Source organism: Ranitomeya imitator, chromosome 1, assembly GCF_032444005.1.
Source record: "Ranitomeya imitator isolate aRanImi1 chromosome 1, aRanImi1.pri, whole genome shotgun sequence".
Lineage (NCBI taxonomy): Eukaryota > Metazoa > Chordata > Amphibia > Anura > Dendrobatidae > Ranitomeya > Ranitomeya imitator.
Window position 1 is genome coordinate 90,870,966 of NC_091282.1, and position 24,053 is coordinate 90,895,018.

The window sequence follows — 24,053 nt, forward strand, 5'->3', positions numbered from 1 at the left end:
CCCCCCCTTGCGTGCTATCTCTTACCCCCTTGCTCACTGTCTCTGCCCCCCTGTGCGCTATCTGGGACCCCCTGTGGGCTGCCTGGGGTCCTGTGGGCTGCTTAGGGCTCCTGTGGGCTGCCTGGAACCCTGTGTGCTGCCTGGGGCCCTATGGGCTGCCTGGGGTCCTGTGTGCTGCCTGGGGCCCCGTGCGCTTCCTGTGGCCCCTGTGCTCTGCCTGGGGCCCCGTGCACTGCCTGGGGCCTCTCTGTGCTGCCTGGAGCCCTATGCGCTGCCTGGGGCCCCTGTGCGCTGCCTGGGGCCCTGTGCGCTGCCTGGGGCCCCTGTGCGCTGCCTGGGGCCTTGTGCGCTGCCTTGGGCTCCGTTATTGATTATATCACTCAATGGTTCTCAAAAGGCTGAAAAATCTGATCTACAGTAGCTGGGGTATAATCTGGCCCAGAGGGGTATAAACTGGACTAGTCCAATTTATACCCCGGGTATATTCTGGGCAGGGGGGTTAATCTGGCCTGCTACATTGGGTTCGGATTGTGCCATAATTTACTGTATTGTCATTGTTCACGGTAACCCTTGACCCTGAGCCTACATATATACAGTATATAAATAGTTGTTGTTCGTTGAGTACCACCTCATTGTCTGCCCTGTTACATCTTGTACCTGCTAACAGACGCCCTCTAAGATCTCCCAGAAATCCTTCCCAGAAGCCTGGAAGCTGCGGTGTCTGTGCAGGGACCAGCTCCATAGTAATGTCTATGGGTTGATCGTAGAACGAGACGTGATAAAACCTCCTGCAGGAGGAATGTCGACATTTATCCTTTACTTTTCTCTCTGTAATGTATCTATGCTCCACGTCTCTTGATCACATGTCTGCTTTGCCTGTCAGTACTGTAGGAAAGCTGAGTGACAACCACTACGGGAGGCGTAATGGTGGCCATATTGTCAAGCCTTGGTTTAAAAAACAGCAGAAGATAGTTTTCTACAACATTGCAAAACAAATAGCTAACTGAGCACTTTTCAATCTCTTCTTCCTCGAAAACTTGGACACAAGAGGAATGTGAGGTCAGGACGCTCCCCAACCCAGGATGGAGCAAACCATTCCCTTACAGAGGGGTGTGGGGGGTGCTGTACTAGCACTTACTTAGTTTTTTAGGAGTCGAGACTGGTTGTAGGTGCCCTCCTATTATTTCAGGGATTTCTGCCTATGTTGTATGTACCCAGATTTTGCTTTTTTTTTGCTTTTTTTGTACTTTTGGAGTAATGTCTATTTCCTGGCGCCTCCCTTTTGTCGTCCTGGACTCTTGGTCCTGTGTGCACTTTGTAAACAAGCTGAGTATATATAGGGCTGGGACTGAGGTCCTGGAGCAGAGCAGCCTGCGCAGGACCAGGGGCAGAGTAAGACATCACAATCCAATAATATTTACTATGATATGTACTGCGGTCTGTGTCATCCGTCAGCTCCGCTACGCCGCTTAGCACAGATTTCAAAAGGTTTTGGGGTAAAAAAAAAAAAAAGAAATAGATTTACAGAATCCAACTCTTTGGGGGCTGCAGTGTTTGTGTGTTGTGATAATAACTAATGATGAGTTGTATCAAATGTCTAATTCTCATTATTTTTCAATTATTTGCTCTATTACAATTTTTCAAAAAGTTGCCGACAAACATATGTTGCATATGGCAAATTCGACACCTTTAAATCAACTTTTGCTGCATCTGGCAAGTTCTGCTACAAGTATATAGTAGGCAACACGATGGCTGTTTCTTATTGCTGGGAAATATTAATTATTGTCATCAAACACGCTGCGGAACTGCACAAGCTAAAATAAATGTAATTAAACTCTTTTATTTATTTTGCCCTTTATCATAAAATCTTTACAGCAAGTCCAGATTCTAACAAAGGCAAAAGGTGCCTCCGTCTCTTCACCTCTTCATGCATGGCTGCTGTGTTCGTCCTCCCTTGTAACCAGGAGGGACGGCTCCACATTTTTGTGGGCCCTTTAACGCCCCCTCTTTACTTTCAATTTTTTCCCTCTTTGCCTTCCAAGAACGCTAATTTTTAGTTTTCAATCAATAACGTTATATCAGGGTTTGGTTTTGGTTTTTTTTGCATTTGTTTTTATCATTACCATTTTGGTCCATATGAATTTCTGATCTCTTTTTGGGATGCCTGATAAACTAAGAAGAAAAAAAAACACCGGTGAGTCTGTCATTTCAGTGTGTTCAGATATAGGAAATGGTGTGCTGCGCGTCTGGTCGGCAGTAAATAAGGATATCCAGAGAGTCCAGGGTGTTGTAGAACAATTGGGGTTTAATTCTCAACGCATTTCAAAGTATCTATAACTTCTTCATCAGGAGAAAAGCGCTGACAATGATTATAGAGACAATTATTCCACAATAATACAATCCAATACAGCGCACCCGCATTCCCTATATATCCTTCTTTACCACTGACCGGCAGTGCAGCGCACCCGCATTCCCTATATATCCTTCTATACCACTGACCGGCAGCTCAGCGCACCCGCATCCCCTATATATCCTTCTATACCACTGACCGGCAGCGCAGCACACCCGCATTCCCTATATATCCTTCTTTACCACTGACCGGCAGCTCAGCACACCCACATTCCCTATATATCCTTCTTTGCCGCTGACCGGCAGCTCAGCACACCCGCATTCCCTATATATCCTTCTTTACCACTGACCGGCAGCGCAGCACACCCGCATTCTCTATATATCCTTCTGTACCACTGACCGGCAGCTCAGCACACCCGCATTCTCTATATATACTTCTGTACCACTGACCGGCAGCTCAGCACACCCGCATCCCCTATATATCCTTCTATACCACTGACCGGCAGCACAGCACACCCGCATTCTCTATATATCCTTCTGTACCACTGACCGGCAGCTCAGCACACCCGCATCCCCTATATATCCTTCTATACCACTGACTGGCAGCGCAGCACACCCGCATTCCCTATATATCCTTCTTTACCACTGACCGGCAGCGCAGCACACCCACATCCCCTATATATCCTTCTATACCACTGACCGGCAGCGCAGCACACCCGCATTCCCTATATATCCTTCTTTACCACTGACCGGCAGCTCAGCACACCCACATTCCCTATATATCCTTCTTTGCCGCTGACCGGCAGCTCAGCACACCCGCATTCCCTATATATCCTTCTTTACCACTGACCGGCAGCGCAGCACACCCGCATTCTCTATATATCCTTCTGTACCACTGACCGGCAGCGCAGCACACCCGCATCCCCTATATATCCTTCTATACCACTGACCGGCAGCGCAGCACACCCGCATTCCCTATATATCCTTCTTTACCACTGACCGGCAGCTCAGCGCACCCACATTCCCTATATATCCTTCTATACCACTGACCGGCAGCTCAGCGCACCCGCATCCCCTATTTATCCTTCTATACCACTGACCGGCAGCGCAGCGCACCCGCATCCCCTATATATCCTTCTATACCACTGACCGGCAGCTCAGCGCACCCGCATCCCCTATTTATCCTTCTATACCACTGACCGGCAGCGCAGCGCACCCACATTCCCTATATATCCTTCTATACCACTGACCGGCAGCTCAGCGCACCCGCATCCCCTATTTATCCTTCTATACCACTGACCGGCAGCGCAGCGCACCCGCATCCCCTATATATCCTTCTATACCACTGACCGGCAGCTCAGCGCACCCGCATCCCCTATATATCCTTCTATACCACTGACCGGCAGCTCAGCGCACCCGCATCCCCTATATATCCTTCTATACCACTGACCGGCAGCTCAGCGCACCCGCATCCCCTATATATCCTTCTATACCACTGACCGGCAGCTCAGCGCACCCGCATCCCTATATATATTCTTCTTTACCACTGACCGGCAGCTCAGCGCACCCACATTCCCTATATATCCTTCTATACCACTGACCGGCAGCTCAGCGCACCCGCATCCCCTATATATCCTTCTATACCACTGACCGGCAGCTCAGCGCACCCGCATCCCCTATATATCCTTCTATACCACTGACCGGCAGCTCAGCGCACCCGCATCCCCTATATATCCTTCTATACCACTGACCGGCAGCGCAGCACACCCACATTCCCTATATATCCTTCTATACCACTGACCGGCAGCTCAGCGCACCCGCATCCCCTATATATCCTTCTATACCACTGACCGGCAGCGCAGCACACCCACATTCCCTATATATCCTTCTATACCACTGACCGGCAGCTCAGCGCACCCACATTCCCTATAAATTTTATCTGCCTTCTTATACACAGTTACACTCGTTTACAATTCAGATTAATATGTCTTTCAGGGTCTTTGGAAAGCTGATAACAACCCGTAATCGCTAGTTTAGTGGGAGCCATAAGTATGGTAGTTGTCACTCAGGATTTCTGACTCAGAGAATGCTTCATTTCTACCTAGAAATCTACGCTTAAAGAGAAAAAAAAAGTCTGTGCATAGGTTTTTGCTACCCCTTCTGAGAGCATTATAATGTAGGGGCATAGACCCTGATCGAAGTGATGTGTCACTTATTGGGCTGCTTACTGTAGTTTTGATAAAATCATTGTTTTCTCTGCTGCAGATCTAGCAGTTCTCTAAATGCTGAGCTCTGTATAACCCCGCCCACACCACTGATTGGCTGCTTTCTGTGTACATTGTGCACAGGAGGAAAGCTGCCAATCAGTGGTGGGGGCGTGGTTATACAGAGCTCATGAATATAGAGGACTACATGGCAGCAGGTTTACTAGTCCTCTAGTAAAACAGTGATGTTATCAAAGCTCCAGCAAGCAGCCAAGTAAGTGACACATCACTGGAAGGAGAAAGAAGCAAATGTCTCTGATAAGATATATTACAAAGTTTCTTATTTTGATGCGCAGTATTTAGTTAAGAAAAAAAAACAGAAAAAAAAACTGTTAATAAATAAAATAAATAGTTAATAAACATTTACTAAATAAAATAGGTGGTTTCACTCTAAATAGGAATGCAGTCCTGGGGAAAAACCTACAATTCTAATCTTTGGGGGCAAAACCAGAGCCAGTTTGTATAAATCTGAGAACGCTGTATATTGGATCAGGAGGCGGCACAATGGAACAAGCCGCACCTTATATTATGTCCCCAACGTGTCCCGGATCAGATTTCTGAATGTGTAATTGTGTAAAGAAAGCTCAGCCGGAAAAAACAGGACGCTGTTACCTGATGGGCACCTGGAACAGGAGAGCAGGGCAGTAATCCCAGACAGCAGACATTATCCTGGACTGTTATTGCAGGGCTGATCCCCTGTATTGTTTTTCTAGACATTTGCCTCGTTATGTACAGATACAGGGCCAGGAGGGGTCTCACTGCATAACAAGACCTCTCACAACTCTGCACTGTGCCTATTCCTCTGTTATTACTCCTGGAACTATCACACTGACAGCTGGCCGACGCTGTTCCCTCCTGTCAGTAGGACCTATGTGTATAAGGACAGCGAGCATTCTCTATTAACTCGCTGCCTCGCTCTGTACGAGTCGTGTAAAGATATATTATCCACCAAATCTAATGCCTGCTAATATGGCCTTATACAGGACAGACTAGTAGCCACTTGGCAAATATAACTTTGTTTCTGTTTTGCAGGTGAAGCCTAACCATGTGGAAGGGCTTTGCTCTTGCCCTGGCTCTCTGTCTTCTCCCCTGGGGAGGGGCAGAGAGCCAGGGTCACCGCACACTGTGCAAAAAGCCACCGGACTGGAAGATTGGAACCCAGAATCCCATGCAAGATGCAGATGGAACAGTCACGGTTGTGGCAATCCTGTCGGCAAGCTGATTCTTGTGCCTCCTGCAGGCTTCCAGGTAAGATCACACTTGCCCTTTTATTCATATTCACATCAACCAACATTCTATACATCCATCCCTCCAGCTAATCAAACTATAAATCCCTCCATCAAATCAAACCATTCATCCATCCTTCCATCCCTCCATCTATTCATCCATCCCGCCCTCCATCTACAGTAATCAAACCATTCATCCATCCTTCTATCCATATATCCATCCCTCCATACAATCATCCATATATCCATCCATCCATCCATCTATTCAAACTACCTATCCATCCCTCCATCTAATCAAACCATATATCCATCCCTCCATCCAATTAGCCATATATCCATCCCTCCATCTAAACTACCCATCCATCCATTTCTCTATCTAATCAAACTACCAATCTATCCAATCATCCATTCTTCCCTCCATCTAATAAAACTATTTATCCCTCCTGCCCTCCATCTACAGTAATCAAACTATTCATCCACCCCTCCATCTAATCAAACAATTCATCCATCCCTCCCATTCAATCATCCATATATCCATCCCTCCATCTATTCATCCATCCCACCCTCCATCTACAGTAATCAAACCATTCATCCATCCTTCTATCCAATCATCCATATATCCATCCATCCATCTATTAAAACTATTCATCCATCCCTCCATCTAATCAAACCATGCATCCATTCCTCCATCCAATCAGCCATATATCCATCCCTCCATCTAAACTACCCATCCATCCATTTCTCTATCTAATCAAACTACCAATCTATCCAATCATCCATTCTTCTTTATCCATCCCGCCCTCCATCTAGGGTAATCAAACTACCCATCCATCCATCTAATAAAACCATTCATCCATCCCTCCACCTAAGCAAACTACCCATCTATCCAATCATCCATCCCTCCATCTATTCAAACTATTCATCCATCCATCCAATCATCCGTCTCATGGTTTTTATCATTTCTTTGTGGTACAGGGAAGCAGACAGCGGACTTATTCTGTCTGAACCGCTGGCAGCATGAGCCAGCCGTGTATGTTGTACTCCATAAATCTACAGCAATCCAGAGATCACATACTTACATAGCCGGCCAGGGACCATTGTCAGATGACTTGTACAAGAGTCAAGTCTTTTGTGGCTTCTCCCCACCACGCTCCCCTTGACTGACAGGTCTCTCCCTATACACACACCTAGGAAGCAATCTGTCAGTCAAGGGAAACAGGGTGGAGAGGAGCCACCTGTAATCGGCCTCTTGGATTATCATTTTAGTCGCACGATCCCTGTTGGCTGTAAAAAATATGTTTTCTCTGAATCGACGCGACGTTCCAGAGATCATCATGACTGAAATGGCAGAGACACCGATTTATGCTGCCCGTGGTTCAGAGAACATGGATCCGCTGCCAAGTTCTTTAACCACATCTAATCTGCCTTGTTTTTCAGTCCCTCACAAATATTAAGATCTCTGCTTACTTTTGGTGACTGAAAACATTTTTTACATATCATGGCTACAAGAAGAGATTAGTCAGAGGCCAAATTTTGACATTTCAACACATCTCATCTACATGTTGTTGAATGTCTGCACAGAAAATCCTCCGGTTCTCCGGTGGGCCAGTCCAACCCTGGCTACGTGGTGTGCCCCTGTTAGCGACATGCCACTGGCTGGGGGCAGCATGGGCCCTAGGCAGCTGCCGACCCCTGTACGTCAGCAGATGTCGGTGTCAGGGTCCATTGGGTTCTCTGGTGGGCCAAGCCACCCCTGATCGTTACCCTTATTCGAATACACCATTGTTTACATCTGGCGTACTACGTGCCATTCTCAGTTAGTTCCCCCTATAGTTTGATAGAAAGTTACATTATATTATACAACATTTTTTATACGTCCGCAAAAAAACCTGAAGCCTTTTAAGCAGGAGAACCTTTAATTTATGTAAAGTACACAATAAGCTCCATTTCTAAGTCTGAGTTTTATTTCTTACTGTCTTAGTTTGGATGAACTGCGGGTGAAACTAGAGAATGATAACTACATGAACGTGTCCTTCATTGTGGTCAATCACCAAGAGGAAGATTCCCGGGCTAAATACAATGAGCTGAAAATCCGGGTCTCCGAATACATTCCTGTGTATCAACAAGAGGAGGGCCAGGCGGACATCTGGAGCCTGCTGAAAGGGATAAAAAATGATGTTTTCGTATATGACAGGTTTGCCATCTATCTACTATACAACGTCTTCCCCAGTCCTCCATCTTTGTACAGTTTTTAATTTTACTGTGTATTTTTTACCTAAAGACCCCTGCAGACATCTGTAAAATTGGTCATCAAAGATCTCAAAGCTTTGACTGTCTGCTGGTCTCCCGACCAGAACTCAATAGCTTCATATATGCCTATGAAGCTGTCGTTTTTGGGTCAGGAGACCAGTCCATGCGTTGCAGTCCATTCTGAAAGCAATTTTCATGGATGTCTGCAGGAGTTCTTGCTTGGATTCATATATCGTGACACATCGTGGTGTTTTTTTTTGTGTTGTATTCTCATATTTTCATGTCTCCTGGTCTGTTTGTCCTGAAAAGTCCACTATAGACATTAGAATAATGTTGGGCCAACGTTCTGAGAACCCAACGCACATGCTTGTAGAGGAGTCAGAACATATTTTGTACCATTAAATGTAATCATACGGGAATGTGTAAAACAGGTTCTTATTCCATATTACCAAAAGATAGAAACCCATTTACTCTACTGATCAAAGGCCAAATTGGTCTTTTATCTTGTGAATGGGGGTATATGGATCTAATTTATTGCTTTAACTGGGCAGACTTATAACCGCAAGGACACCAATGAGATCGGAGCAAGGCAAAGTTCAGAAAAGAGGTCCAACTGGCTTCATATAAATACAAGTAAAGTAACCCCAACAATGATCTTCAGAGTAGAATCCTTCCTCACACTTCTAGCATCAGTAGATTTCATCCAATGATGTTGCTATCAAGTTCTGATAAGACCGGTAGTTCCACAAGTGATCACCGCCAACAGTACAGTCACAAATCTGCCCCAGAATGGGATTCATGGTTGTCTCAATGCTGGGAAGTGTTAAATGAAGCCACATGCTGTTATATTAAAGTCTACAACACTGACAATGAAAGTTGAAGGCAGCGTAGCACTCCATCTTTGGGTTTCAGTGTTTATAGACGTAAATGGCACGGTAAGGGAACGTGTAACCTTACATACAATTCTTCTCGCCCTGCCTGCATTTTGGTGGCCAGAGAAGACCAGGAGACAAAAATCCCTTCTTCTACCGATCACTTATTCAGTGGTTAGGTGATCACTTGTTTAAGCTGGAAACACCCTTTAGGGAGTATCCTTATCTGAGACATCTATTAGATATATGTAGGATGAGCCATAGATATCCGCAAGGGAGGGGTCTTAAGATTGGACTTCTAGATATTGAAAAACTGTTGACCCTATATTAGGGGATCCCAAAAGAGCTCTAGCCCAACAATGCTGCTGAAAATGGTACCAGTCAAGCCTTCCCATTCATCATAGTGCCAAGCACACATTGACCTCTGAGGATAGCATGTGTGCGTCCTCTTGTCTGGGAGCTGAACAGAGTAGTATGGCGGAGTCCACGTTGTGCACCACCGCTTCATGCCTCTTATTTCTTTTTCAGGTGTGGACGATTGGTGAAACATTTGACTCTTCCTTTTTCGTTCCTGCAATTTAATTATGTAGAAGACGCAATAAAGCAGGTGTACTGTGGCACGACTTGTGGGGAATGCAAACATGAGGTAACTTCCCTTCGGAAATTTGGGGGACAGTGTATTCTAAAGTTTACTCTTTTCGCTGGCGGCACAAAGCGGAGATAGGAAGTTGTGTAGATGAATGAGCGCTTGCGCTATATGCTTAGATGCTGCTATCCGTACTTGTTGGGGTGCGGACCGGCGGATAAAGATTGAGTCATAAGGTCCATATGACAGTGCAGTGAAAGCACTTCCATGGGGTAAGCAAGCGTAAGAGCAAGTTGTTAAAGGGCACTTGTCATGTTCTATATGAGGCCGATCTGAGAGCATCATGTTGTAGAGCAGGAAAAGCTAAGTCGATTGATAAATAGTGTTGTGTGAAAAGATTCAGTATAACAAGCCAACTTGATTGATTATCTGCTTATTCGTAGCTTAGGAGTCCAGTGGGCGGTTCTAATAAGTGATTGACGGCTCTACAGGATAGGCTTTAATTTATTGAGATGTTTTTTGAAGTGGTGTGCTAATTCCAGAATAAGCAGGGAGTTCAATCAATATGTTGCTAGTTACACAGTACAAATGATATAAGTATAAAACCAATGAGAAAATACCCTGCAGGAAGTAAGTAACTGGTAATAGTACATGTAAGTAACACAGGGTGTTTGGTTGACACTATTTTCATCAAAAAAGCATAAAAGCCATCCCACCACAACAAGATGGCCCAATCGGGATGGTCCTAACTAGTATTTCACCGCTGCCAGCAGGCTTCAATATATGGGTCAGAGCAGGACCCGGACCCGACTGTTTTGCGCCTGCTCATAGAAAGCTATATAGACAAGATGTACAGCCGAAAAAGTGGGAGCCACACCACTGTATGTACAGAGCACTCCTCAGTGTTCCTCCTCCCTGCTGCTGCTAATATCTAACACTGTTCAATACCAGCTACTGCTGTCAGTCAGGCTGGGTGGTAAGAGACTGAATACACGGACACATGAGTGCTCTCACTACTTAGCTCATTTTACTGTCAGGAATTATACAGCCATTCTAACATGGCTTGTCAGCCCCATTAGGTCTATGCCGTCTATTTAATCATGTATACGTTTTTTGTTATAAAATCTGGCAACAGAGCCGCTATAATAGCTGCATTTCTTTGCATCTTGTGTTACTTGTAGTATTTATGATCTCCATTATTCTAGACCCCCAACGATGTGTGCAAGAAAGAAGAGGAGACACCAATGCAGTCAAAGACCGATGAAGGGCCACACAAACACTCCGGTAGTCATCAGCAAGGGAAGGAGATTGCAGCAAAAGATTCTATCAGGCCAAATGTCCATGGTCACAAAAAGCATCATCACCACCACCACCACCACCACAAGGCAGAGGGTTGTCAGACTCCTCTTGATAGGGCAGCAGAGCGTAATGAGCCAGAGCGAAGATCAGAGGGTCTACCTGAGAGCGCAGTTCTCCCGAACAGGGAAACAGTAGATGCAGTTCTAGAAAATAAGCTCTGAAAGAAGGTCAGGAGCTGTCAAAAGCAATACCTCTGAGATTGGGAAGACAAGTCAGGAAAGGTCTCAAACAGCTGATGCTGTCACTGCAGACAACTGTCCATTCAGTCAGCACATAATGGAGTCACTTGACAGTGTAAGGAGGGTCTTCCAGCTTCCTGCAGGTGACAGGAGCTGCATACAGAAGACCTGTCTGAATCCTGACAGTGACGTCTGCCTCCAGCTGCATGACAGAAAGCAAATGAAGGCCAGCCTGATGACAAGCCACCTTCAGCAACAGAGCACCGTGTTGCCTGAGAATGATCCAAGGAAACAGGGAACTGACAGTGACAGGAGCAGTGTAGGGTTCACATGTAAGCTGCCAAAGTAGACTATGTCCCTGCTGGTATTCCCCAATCATAAGACCAAACAAAATGTTTCAACACCGTAATGTGATCTCAAAACCAACAGAAATGGAGGATCCTAGAAAAGTGGTGGGCCACCAGCAGATCTCCAGATCTTAAGGAGCTTAAGATTTAGCAAGCTTTGCTAGATCTCAGAGTTCCTCCATGACTGGTGATCTCTAGCTTGCTCAAGCCTGATCTAGTGGGGTTGCACGTAGTATGTCAAGGCTTCTGTTTCCTAAGATCTCAATGGTTGGCCTGTGGCTCCAGAGTTGGACAATGGCCTGCATGGCAGTTTGTTGCCTGACTCTTGAGTATCAAGAAGGTCAACCTTGAATATGTACCATCTACCATCCTAGAACTTTCGAATGCAGCTCAAGTATTTAGCCTCTCTTGTTCGGGTCCTTAAATTGTGATTGCATCCATGAAGGCTGAAGCATAAACTACAAAATAGGGGCTTCAGTCTGATGCCCGCAACCATGATGGGATGTAGAGCCAGAGAAGAAAGAAAACTTATTGAGTCCTAATATTTTCTAAATTGTAAACATTAGACATGAAAAAAAACATTTTAGTTTGTAGATTGATCTTTCTAACTGACCAAACATTAACCATTGGATCACATTTCTACATTTGCTAAGCTCATTCTGTAAATTTGCTAATGCTATTTGCGATAGGTTGATGCTATATTGTAGACTAAGGCTTCCTTTTTGAGATATCAGAAATATTTGTTGAGTAATTGGCTTTGATAGCAGATGTTGTAAATTAATGATGGTTAATGGGAAAATGTACCTCCTAGTGAACCTGACCAACCCTTTATAGCAATACTACCAAGCAGGAATCTTGTATGTGTCGAAAAGATGTCTGATGTCTCAAAACAAGCGCAATAAAAGATTAAATGCACTTTGGCGTCCTTGTTATTGTATTTTAGCCTGTGAAAGTATTATAGTTGGAGGTCTGACTCCTGAGATATCCCACCATAACTGAAAAAAGAGGTCCCCAGATGTGTTTCCGACTTTCCTATTTCTTTCCATTGAAAGTAAGCAATTTCCAAAGATATTTACTATACAGTCTCTGTGCACATGGCTCTACCATGTCCATAATCCCTAAAATTAAGCTCTACTTTGATGCCTTTCATCAGAATATATTAGGCAATGGCTACAATTTTCTAATGATTTGGATACTGTTCCTAAACTGCTTCAGGGCTATTGCGGACATTCACATTGTGCGTGGCTTCATTGCCGCTGTCTGGAGATTTCTGGTGGCAGCTCCATGGTGTCAATGGCGCACATTTATATTTACACAGTATGAGAACCTACTTTCCCAAAGATGTCTGTTTTCAGTATGTCCAAAGGTCTCCTGTCTGCCCTGGGGAATAAGACTTGCCAGTCCTGGGAATTAAGTTATGGATGAAGGGGACATTACGGCTTTTGTGCCAGTTTTACTGGTGTGAAAAAAGTTTAAAATTTTGCTGCACAGCATATTTACTCAAAAAATTTGTGATTTTTTTTTGCAATTTTTTTTGCCTCTCATTACTTTTCAATAGCAAGGTTTTATCCAATTTAGTTTTTTTTAAAAAGCCACAAAAAAGAAGTTTCAAACTTACTCCATTAGGGGTGTGACATAAAAGGTGGAGTACCATTTCTGGACAGAAGTGCAATTTCTTAAGATTCACCAAATGTATCAATCATTGTGCGAAACTGATGAATTTGACACAAAAAAACCGGCAAAGCAGTCACAATAAAAAGACTTAAGGTACCGTCACACTGAACGATATCGCTAGCGATCCGTGACGTTGCAGCGTCCTGGCTAGCGATATCGTTCAGTTTGACACACAGCAGCGATCAGGATCCTGCTGTGATGTCGTTGGTCGCTGCAGAAAGTCCAGAACTTTATTTCGTCGCTGGACTCCCTGCAGACATCGCTGAATCGGCGTGTGCGACGCCGATTCAGCGATGTCTTCACTGGTAACCAGGGTAAACATCGGGTTACTAAGCACAGGGCCGCGCTTAGTAACCCGATGTTTACCCTGGTTACCAGCGTAAAAGTAAAAAAAACAAACACTACATACTTACCTTCCGCTGTCTGTCCCCGGCGCTGTGCTTTCCTGCACTGGCTGTGAGCGCCGGCCAGCCGGAAAGCTCTGCTTTCCGGCCGCTGTGCTCACAGTCAGTGCAGGATAGCACAGCGCCGGGGACAGACAGCGGAAGGTAAGTAACTTCGCTTAGTAACCCGATGTTTACCCTGGTTACCGGCATCTTTGGTCGCTGGAGAGCTGTCTGTGTGACAGCTCTCCAGCGACCAAACAATGACGCTGCAGCGATTGACATCGTTGTCGGTATCGCTGCAGCGTCGCTGAGTGTGAAGGTACCTTAAGGCTGCGTCTGCACGATAACATGTGTCATGCGATGGCAATCTTCAGACAAGTACTGCACATCTGCCTCCTATTGATTTGAATAGGAGGTGAATAGGTAGGACCCTGTGGAGGCCACTATCAGGAAACCGCCAGCTCCGCAAGTGAGTATTTACAGCCACCCCCGATAACAGCTGATCAGCGGGGGTGTCGGGTGATGGACCCCGCTGATCAGACATTGATGACCTATCCTAAGGATGGATCATCAATGAAAAAGTAGTGTACAACCTCTTTAAGGACAAACAGAAAATCCTGCAATATTTGTCTACAAGGTGTAACATCCATTTACTTGTTGTTTCTCAGAAACGTTTCCTCTTTAGCCGGGAGTCTGATCCGCCGCTCAGCCTTCTTTCTAAATCTTTAATTGTGATTCTGAGACTTTGAATTTCCTTGTTCTTTTCTTCTTGCAAATGCTGTAATTTCTGTAAGAAAAGAAGCAGATCTAGGATTCAGTTAGAATAATGGACTAATAATTCACAATCATGTCAGAGCTAATAGTCTTTGCTCTTACCAACTTACTGTAAGGCTACTTTCACACTAGCGTCGTACTCGGCCCGTCGCAGTACATCGGGGCCGACGTACCGACGCATACTTTTGAAGCACCGCACAACGGGGGCAGCGGATGCATTTTTACAACGCATCCGCTGCCCCATTGTGAGCTCTGGGAAGGAGGGGGTGGAGTTCCGGCCATGCATGCGAGGTCTGAAATGGCGGACACAACGCACCAAAAAACGTTACAAGCAACTTTTTTGGTGTCGACGGTCCGATACAACACGACGCAACCGTCGCACGACGGTTGCGACGTGTGGCAATGCATCGCAATGCGTCGCTAATACACGCCTATGGAGAAAAAACGCATCCTGCAGACAACTTTGCAGGATGTGTTTTTTCTGCAAAACGACGCATTGCGACGTGCAGTGTGCGACGCTAGTGTGAAAGTAGCCTAACACAAAACATAGGGTTCCTCTCTCAACTGGCGCCCTCTGCTGTCTTCACCTTGTCAAACCCTGTATGTGCTACCATTTTTTTAATGAACATCCAACTTACATATGAATACAGTTTTTGTGGGTATTCTTTGGTAATTCTTATCATCAGCAGTCATCCTTAAGGCCCTGTACGAGTAGCGTAGCTACTGGGAGAGGCAGAGGGGGCTGTTGCCCCGGGCCCCGACACATGCAGGGGCTCACCGGGTGCCACGGCCACTTTTAGCATGAGGCCCGCATCTGAAGTGTCCGAGAGAGAGCAGCACAATGCCGGCTCCACTGTCTGACAAACTCTGCACAGTGGCAGGCTGCAGAGCCTCAGTCCATGCAGTGTGCTATGCTATCTCACCCGAGGAGCTTCTTGCAGGCAGGCAGCAGCACCTGCACAACAGAAACTGATTGGCTCAGGCACTCTGGGTCCTAGTGCCCACCTTGCATTTATCTGGACACTTCCTGGTCCTGCCTCACTGCCTACTTCATCGATAAGTGGGGGTGGAATTGATTAGATTGATTCAATTTAGGCATGTCATGGTCACTGTTGGGTGAATATGGGGGATGAGGGTGTTGGAGGGGGACAGGGCACTGTGCAGTGAATGTGAGATAATGGGGGTATTGTTGGGGAGGGGGGACAGGGCACTGGGGGTGAATGTGAGAGGATGGGGGTGTTGGGGTGTATTGTGGGTGTTTGGGTGGGGGAAGGGGGATAGGGCACTGGGGGTGAATGTGAGAGGATGGGGGTGTTGGGGTGTATTGTGGGTGTTTGGGTGGGGGAAGGGGGACAGGGCACTGGGGGGCTAATTATTATACTGTTTAATGTAATGAGATTTTATGCACTTCATCACATGTAATAATTGCTATCTGGAGGGCTGGAGATGGGGAGGTCGGGGGCTTTTTATACTTGCGAGCTGGGTCTTTTATAAGTATTAGTATAACAAGCATAACAATACAGGTTAACAGCATTAATACCTTAATAATAGATTCATATTTCAGTATTACTATAATGATAAGTATTAGCATAAGGGTGCAAACAGACGGCCGTATTTCTCATGCGAGGATTGCATTGCAATCCTCGGACTGGCCCGGCACCTCTCCTGACCTGAGTGTGACAGCATGATGGATTACTATGTAGCCATCAAGAGCAGGCCGGAGCGAGCCGTCCCATCCCCCCGCAGACGGCGTACGTGCAGGCCGTCATGACAGGGGTTTGGGAGGGATAATTAGGAGGGGAAGGGGTTAATTATGGGAGGGGGGAGATATGCATGAGGCAGGGTTTATAAGGTGATGGGGGGGGGGTGGGGCTCACCAGTTCCCGCTCTGGAGCAGCAAGAAGGTCAACATGTCCGGGATAGACGGTGTCCTGCAGCAGCTGCGGGCGGCAGCGGAGAAGCAGCCGCCAGGCTGGTTGGAGGCCCAGGTCTCCGGTATTCTGGGCGGCGACAGCGGCAGCGGCGGTAGTAGCGGCAGCGGAGGAGCGCAGACGGCGGCCAGCAGTGAGCGGCGCTCCCGGCGCGTGCGGCCTCCTCAATGGCTGTCCCCGGATCCGATTCGGCCTCAGAGACGGCGAAGGAGCCCCTCCATCGACCCTCCGGACCGTGTGCCTGCCGGTAAGCGTCCCAGCAGGGCCTGGTCCGGGAGGTGTGCACAAGCGGCGACGGGGCCTGCGGCGGTAGTGAGGCCCGCTTCATCAGCTCAGGGGACGGGGCCTTCGCGCGCTGGAGCGCCAAGTACCAGTGACGTCACGGGGGGGCGCCGTGGTGTAGCTGCGGCCGGGCGTACTGCTCCTGCTGCTACAGTGAGTCAGCGAGGGAGAGCCGGTTATACAGCGGCCGGCAGCACCGCTTCGTCCCCCATGCGGCCGGGCCCGTCCAGGATGCAAAGTACGTCAGCTGGAGCACAAGTGGGAGCCAGAGGGAGTAATGGCCGGGCGTCCCCGGGGCATGGATCGGACGGTGGGCCAGTACCGGGCAGTCCTTCATATCGGGCCGCATTGGGATCTTCAGCGTCGGGCCGAGACGGGGCCGCTTCCTCTCGTTCATCATCTCGGGGTGAGACGCAGCCTCGCGGACAGAGTGGACCAGGAGCCGAGGACAACAGGACACGGACGACGCCTGCGGCTGGGGGGACTGAGTTCCTCTGCAGCCTGGTGAGCAAGACTCTATGTCTGTTTTGTCTCCAACACGATTATATTCCCCGGGGGTAGGGGCTAATCAGACAAGTGGGGTAGGGGCTATGGGGGCGGTTTCGGGGAACGAAGGGGTTGGTGAATTATTGTCGAGCGTTCGGGAGTTGCTCGCGAGATTGGGTGGTGTTAGATCGGTGCCGTCCCCGTTGGCCGCGTGGGTTGGTTCTACAGATTTGTGTGCCGGGGCATCTGGAGAGGGTGCAGTGGCACCCAGCAGTTCAAGTGTCCCGGTGTCAGTGTCGGTACAAACTGAGAAGGAGAAGGAAGGCGGGATCCGTTTAGACGACAAAGCGCGGGGTGAGGTTTACGTTTGTTTTGAGGGGCCGCTAGGGGCCCATTTGAAGAAGGAAGTAAGGGAGAAGATATGGAAAGATGAGTACGTGGAAATTTTTTCACTTCTTCCTTTAAAAAAGTTCAATTTAGATAAGAGCAAAAAAGAAGACAGTAAGAAGGAGGATGAGGAAAAAAGGAGGTGGCGCCTTATCCCGCAGACGTTTGTGAACTGGTTGCAAGCGTTTGCGATTTTAGCGAGTGTAGTTGGTGAAAAGGCGCCAGAAAATTGTTCGGCGCTTTTCTGTTATATGGATTCGATAGGGGAGGCGCACAGAGCGTACGGGGGCCAGGCCTGGCTCCGGTACGATGAGCAATTTAGGCAGCGGAAGGCAGTTCGTCCGTCGATCCGGTGGGATCAGAAGGACATTGGCCTATGGTTGCGGGTGATGGCGCCCACAAAGTTTGGCCACTCCTTTCAAGGGGGGGCCGGAAATGCCGGCCAGACCGCAGCACAAGGTAGTGCGGGAGCAGGTAGTCAGTCTGGCCAAGCGAGCCAGAAGCACGGCTTGTGCTGGCAGTTTAACGACGGCCAGTGCAAATTTGGGGCCACCTGTAAATTCAAGCACGTGTGCTCGCATTGCAGTGGATCCTCCCACGGGGCAGCAAAGTGCTTCAAGAAGAAGGTTAAGCCAGACGGTAATTCAAAAGGGGGTGACGCCAGTGAGGCTGGACGTGATGGCCCCCTTTCTAGATAGGTTTCCAGATAGGCCGAAAGCGGAGTTGTTGTTTTTGGGCTTTCGGGATGGTTTTCAAATACCTGCACCTACTTTTAGTATTCCGCAAGTTGTAAGGAATCTGAAGTCGGCAGTGTTACACACGGAGGTCGTGTCGGAAAAGTTGAGCAAGGAAGTGTCGTTGGGCAGGATGTCTGGCCCTTTCCCCGCGCCACCCATTGAAGATTTGGTTATTTCTCCATTGGGTGTGGTTCCTAAGAAGGAGCCTAACAAGTTTAGGCTAATTCATCATTTGTCTTACCCTAAGGGGAGGTCTGTGAATGACGGCATAGATCCGGAGCTTTGTTCCGTGGTTTATACTTCTTTTGACGAGGCTACACGTTTGGTGCGTAGATGCGGCAGGGGAGCGTTATTGGCCAAGACAGATATCGAATCGGCGTTCCGGTTACTGCCTGTCCATCCGGACAGCGTTAGACTGTTGGGTTGTTATTGGGACCAAGGGTTTTATGTTGACAGATGTTTGCCGATGGGTTGTTCGTTGTCTTGCGCATATTTTGAGGCTTTTAGTTCGTTTATGGAGTGGGACGTTCGGGATGTGTCTGGGTTGGATTACATCATCCACTATTTGGATGACTTTTTGTGCATCGGGCCGGCTCAGTCTGGTTGTTGTGAAATGGCGTTACAAACAATGATTTGGGTGGCCGGGCGGTTCGGTGTTCCGCTGGCGCCAGGAAAAACCGAGGGGCCCAGTACGTGTATTTCATTTCTGGGCATCGTTATTGATTCCGTCGCATGGGAGTTTCGGTTACCCCAGGATAAGGTGCTCGGTTTGAGAAGCGAGGTGGCTCGAGCGCGTCGCTTGAAGAAGTTGCCTTTGCGGGAAGTTCAGTCTCTTCTTGGCAAGTTGAACTTTGCGTGCAGAATTATCCCAATGGGGAGAGTGTTTTCTCGAAGGCTGGCAGGTGCTACAGCAGGGGCGAAGTCCCCCCATCATTTTGTGCGCTTATCTAGTGAGCACAAAGCCGATCTGGAGGTGTGGGATAGTTTTTTGTCACATTACAACGGCCGATCGCTTCTGATGGATGAAGTGGTTGGCAATCATGACTTGGATTTGTTTACGGACGCGTCAGGCGGGATCGGTTTTGGCGCCTTTTTTGGAGGGCGGTGGTGTGCCTCAAGGTGGCCGGACGACTGGTTCGGTTCCGGGCTGGTAAAAAATGTGACCCTACTGGAGATTTTTCCTATTTTGGTAGCTGTTCATTTGTGGAAGGAAGATTTGCGCAATCGCAGGGTACGATTTAATTGTGACAACATGGCAGTCGTTTGTGTGATCAACAGTTTGACGGCATCGTCCCCCCCAGTCATTCGGGTGTTGCGTCAGTTAGTGTTGGGCTGCATGTCTATCAATGCGCATGTTTCGGCAATTCATGTGCCCGGTGTTGAGAACTCCATCGCTGACTCTTTGTCTCGGTTTCAGTGGGAGCGTTTCCGTGCGTTGGCTCCGGAGGCGGAGGAGACGGGTCGGGACTGCCCTCAGGAACTCTGGAACGTGGTATCCGGGCTGCAGGACCTTTGATTCAGGCGTCTTTGGCACCCAGCACTTGGGCAGCATACCGGGCGGTGTGGTGTGATTGGGAGACCTGGTTGGTGTCTTGTGGGGTGGATAACATGGGTGAGGATTACGTTGGGGCCCTGTTATTGTGGTTGAGACGGGGTGCTGATGACGGATGGTCGGCGTCAAAAGTAGAGAGGATTCGGTCGGCCTTGGCTTTTGGTTTTCAGCTTAGAGGTTTACGGGATATAACGAAGTTGTTTGTAGTGAGACAGGCGAGGAAGGGCGTCAGAAGGAAGGTGGGAAAGGGCGATCTAAGGCGCCCGATTTCCTTTAGCTTGTTGGAACGAGTAGGTGCGAAACTCAGTGAGATTTGCACATCGGACTTTGAGGTGGCTCTTTTTCGTTTGGCATTTTCCTTGTCATTTTTTGGCGCGCTGCGGGTGAGTGAGATCGTGTCGCCTAGCACGTACGCACAGGGGGGGCTTTGGGCCAGGGATGTGGTGCTTACCGAAAAGGGGTTACAATTTTGGTTGCGTAGATCGAAGACTGATCAGGAGGGTAGAGGAAAACGTGTGGTTTTGGGTGCAGTCGTGGGTTCACGCATGTGTCCCGTTAGTTGTTGGGAGGTTTTTAGTGGTTTTCAGCCCCCGAAAGAAGGTCCTTTGTTGTGTCACAAAAATGGGTCCTTTTTGTCCAAGTTTCAGTTTGTGGCAGTGCTGAGACGAGCTCTGGGAGAGTTGGGATTGGATGCTTCTCGCTTTGCCTCTCACTCCTTCCGAATTGGGGCTGCAACTGAGGCGGCCTTGGGAGGTTTAAGACCGGAAGTAGTGCAACGAATTGGGAGATGGGAGTCGAAGCGTTATAAGAGCTACGTGAGACCTTAAGTGGGGATAGAATGGAGGAGGGGGGTTTTTGTCATGATGTTTATAATTGTAGTACGGTTGTGGATTTTAAGTTGTTATGTATTTTCAGGTTCCAATCCCCTGTTGATCTGGATCGTCGGTCACTCATACGTGTACTGGGGCGCGAGACGGGCGGACGTTCGACGGGACGGTCGGCAGCTCGGGTTTTCCAAAGAGGTGGCCGTGGTCAGATGGTTGGGCTTTCGGGGATTGGGCTGGAACGGGGTTTTGAAGGAAGTGCACAACAATGCTCGTTTAGATAAATTCCCGGACATTTTGGTTTTGCACGTTGGAGGTAACGATTTGGGGATTCGCCCTTGTCGGGAATTGATCCGGGATATAAAACATGATCTTCTCAGATTATGGGCGTCTTTTGGAAAGGTGCTGGTTGTGTGGTCTGATATTGTTCCACGGAGGTGTTGGAGGCACGCCAGATTGGCGGACAAGGTCAACAAGGCTAGAATAAAAGTCAATCGGACGGTCGCCAAGTTTGTGGTAAAGAACGGAGGTCTGTTTGTCCGTCATCCGGAGCTGGAACAGGGTGGGGAGGATTTTCTCCTGGGTGATGGTGTTCACCTGAACGCAGTGGGCACTGACTTATGGGCGTTGGGTTTACAGAACGGTATTGAAAGGGCAATAGCGGTGAAGTGTGGTGGGGTCTCGGGTATTTAAGGTATTCAAATACCCTCGTTGTGGCGGTGGGAGGGGTCCTTGGAGTTGGTGATAAATTGGCCTGGGGGATCCGTCGGGGTACAGATCCTTCAGTGGGTGTAAACTTGGTTTTCGGGTCTGGTGGTTCGGGGAAGGGGGGGATCTTGGCAACGGTGGGCCGGATCCCCAGGTTAAAAGTGGACATGGTTAACCCTTCGGGGTACTTGGTGCTCCCGAGCCTGGATGGTTACGGCTGGGAGTAAATAAATGGTTTGTTTCTGTCCACTCCCTGTTATGGTTGACCACCAGTTTGGAGCTTCAAGGACTCCTCCCTTCGTTATTTATTATTGTTGTATGTTTATAATAAAGGGCCACTGTGGCCAATTATAATCCAAGTTCAGAGTCTGTCGTTATTTGGTAAAATACCTGAAGCTAAGGTATAGAAAAGGGGTTTTCGTCCCTGGGAAGGATCGACCAATAGCAATGTCATGCTCAGGTCAGGAGAGCCGATGGTCATTCCGAGGAGGATTGCTATCCTCACATGAGCAATACGTCCGTCTGTAACAGTACAGTAATCACTAGCTGCATTCTATTTAATAATTTCATATTAGGCAATTTATTATGATAAAGTTATTAAAGGCTTGGGATAAATGTCTTCAGTCACTCTGAGACTACTGTGGGAGTCATTACACTGTGTTTTGGGTGAGAAGTGAGGACATAATTCTATGTGTAGAGGAACTCTGGGGACATCATACTATATGTAGGGGAGCTGTGGGCCCATCATATTGTGTATATGGGAGCATTATACTGTGTATAGGGGAGCTGTGAGCCCATCATACTGTGTATAGGGGAGCTGTGAGCCCATCATACTGTGTATAGGGGAGCTGTGAGCACATCATACTGTGTATAGGAGAGCTGTAGGATCATCATACTGTGTATAGGGGAGCTGTACATGGGGAACTCAGGAGACATTAGTAAATGTTAAGAGGGCACTTAAACATTATTATAAAGAGGGGCACTCGGTATTATGACCATCAACGTTGCACATGGATTGCATTATTACTTTCTAGGGACAAAATGTGGAGGGCACATGCACAGGAAATTAATATTTTATTTTCTAGGGGGCAATTTTACTATCTGGGGGCACAAAGGAGGAATTATTACTATGTTAGGGGCACAGTGCTGACGTTTCTATGTGGGGCACTAAGAGGAGCACTGTTTTTGTACCACACAGCGGGTGCAGTAACAGGGACACATATGGCAGATGTGGCTCAGTATTGGGGAATTATCAGCATGAGGAGGTTGTGTAGATTGGGAACAGATGGAGACGGGGCTGGAAATGAAGAAGGTGTCATGTCGGTCTGGGCCAGATGGAAAAAAACGGGAAAAGTGAATGACTTTATCCGAAAGAACGTCAGCGGTAAGTTATTATCTGTAACTGTACTGTGATCGCTATATGTCCTGCAGGACTGGGATCTACTACTATATGTCACCATATGGTGCTGGTCTTTGTATAGAGATTTATTTTCAATAACAGGGCAGTCATCTCCTGAGGTTCCCCTATACTATCATAGTTATAATCATGGTTACCTTATTAGGGGCCACAGGCGGACACAGACAGGAAAGGGCCCATGTGCAAGAACAATATATGAGCCCTTTGCAGCCCAAGAACTCCTAAAAATGCAAAATAGCACCTGCTTTGGATGTAGAAATGGGCCTCCTTAACTCTTGGGCCCATGTGCAGTCACACAGGTTGCATTACTGATATGTCCACCTGTTAGGGGCCCACTAACATGTTTCGACCCCCCCTGAGCTGAACCCCTATGACGCCTCTGCCCTGTACACACTTGATAAAGTCATCCAACCCTCCGATTTTGGCAAGATCAGCTGACCATATAATGTGTATAGGGGCCTCCCCACTGTTCCCCAACAGATGGTGTTAGGACAGAGAATAATCCAACCTGTTGTATTCCAAAGGCCGATCCTTGTGCTTAGCGGTAAGAGAGTAAGAGAGGCAGTTGGGAGAGATCCCCAAATGAGACTCATGAGAAAAGTAGATTTTTGGTACTCAAAGTAAAATCTGTTTCTTTACTTGTAGTCTTCATTGGTGAACACATAAACCATGGGAAAGTCTGCTGCCACCTGGAGGCTGACACTATTAATACATGTGATTGAAACTTGGCTCCTTCCCTGCAGAATATACCATGCCTGCAGCATCAGGCTCTCCAGTTTAGTGGGAAAGCAGTATGAAAAGCCCAAAAAAGAAGTAAGATAATCAAATTACATCTTGACAGAAAAACAAAGTAAATGCACGCCGACCGGGCAACCAAGGGTGGTTGCTGTATTCCCCAATAAAGACTATGAGAAACAGATGGTGAGTACCAAATGTACTTTTCTCGTTCGTCTCTTTGGGGGACACAGAAACCAAGGGACGTCCCAAAGCTGTCCCTGGGGTGGGAATGAAAAAACATATACTGTTACCTTAAAGGTTTCCTCACGTCTGCACAAGCTGCCACCTGAGCAACTGCTTATTCCAGTATCTTCCTGCCAAGCTTTGCATCTATAAAAGCAAATGTGTGGCTCACTTGTGTGATATGACCTAAAAATGAAAATACACTGGTTAAGAGGTCAGACTCACTCTGAGTACAGCCTGGATTGCCCGCTTGTCCTTCTCCTCCAAAGAAGTCCTTGCTGTGGGGTTCACAGGCACTGATAAAGGGGGTTGGAGCTCCTGTAGATTGCTACACATTCTGTGCGCTCTATAAAGAATACCCGTCCTGGGCCTGGCTCACTCAGGTAGCAGGTAGAGTGATAACACCTGCAATGTGCCACCTTACCTGCTGTGGGAGGCAGTCCACCTAGCATCCGGGTTACAGGATCAGTTGTGGAAACAGCGCCGCTGTGAGGTCTCATCTG

General features: G+C 47.7%; 2 protein-coding genes across 2 annotated transcripts in view; one reads left to right on the top strand and one right to left on the bottom strand.

Annotated features, from left to right (window-relative positions):
• The first annotated feature begins 1,310 nt into the window (after window positions 1-1,310).
• On the top strand, window positions 1,311-12,347 carry SELENOP (selenoprotein P). The gene is made up of 5 exons (XM_069748817.1): window positions 1,311-1,392; window positions 5,646-5,861; window positions 7,821-8,033; window positions 9,490-9,607; window positions 10,753-12,347. Exons 2-5 carry the CDS (start codon window positions 5,659-5,661, stop codon window positions 11,065-11,067), a joined length of 849 nt encoding a protein of 282 aa, XP_069604918.1. The 5' UTR covers window positions 1,311-1,392; window positions 5,646-5,658; the 3' UTR covers window positions 11,068-12,347.
• A 1,794-nt stretch (window positions 12,348-14,141) lies between these two features.
• CCDC152 (coiled-coil domain containing 152) overlaps window positions 14,142-24,053 on the bottom strand; it is a 68,679-nt gene continuing 58,767 nt past the window's right edge. Inside the window, exon 8 of the mRNA XM_069748829.1 lies at window positions 14,142-14,279. Coding sequence (XP_069604930.1) covers window positions 14,157-14,279 — 123 coding nt within the window. The 3' untranslated portion in view covers window positions 14,142-14,156. The remainder of the gene's footprint in view (window positions 14,280-24,053) is intronic.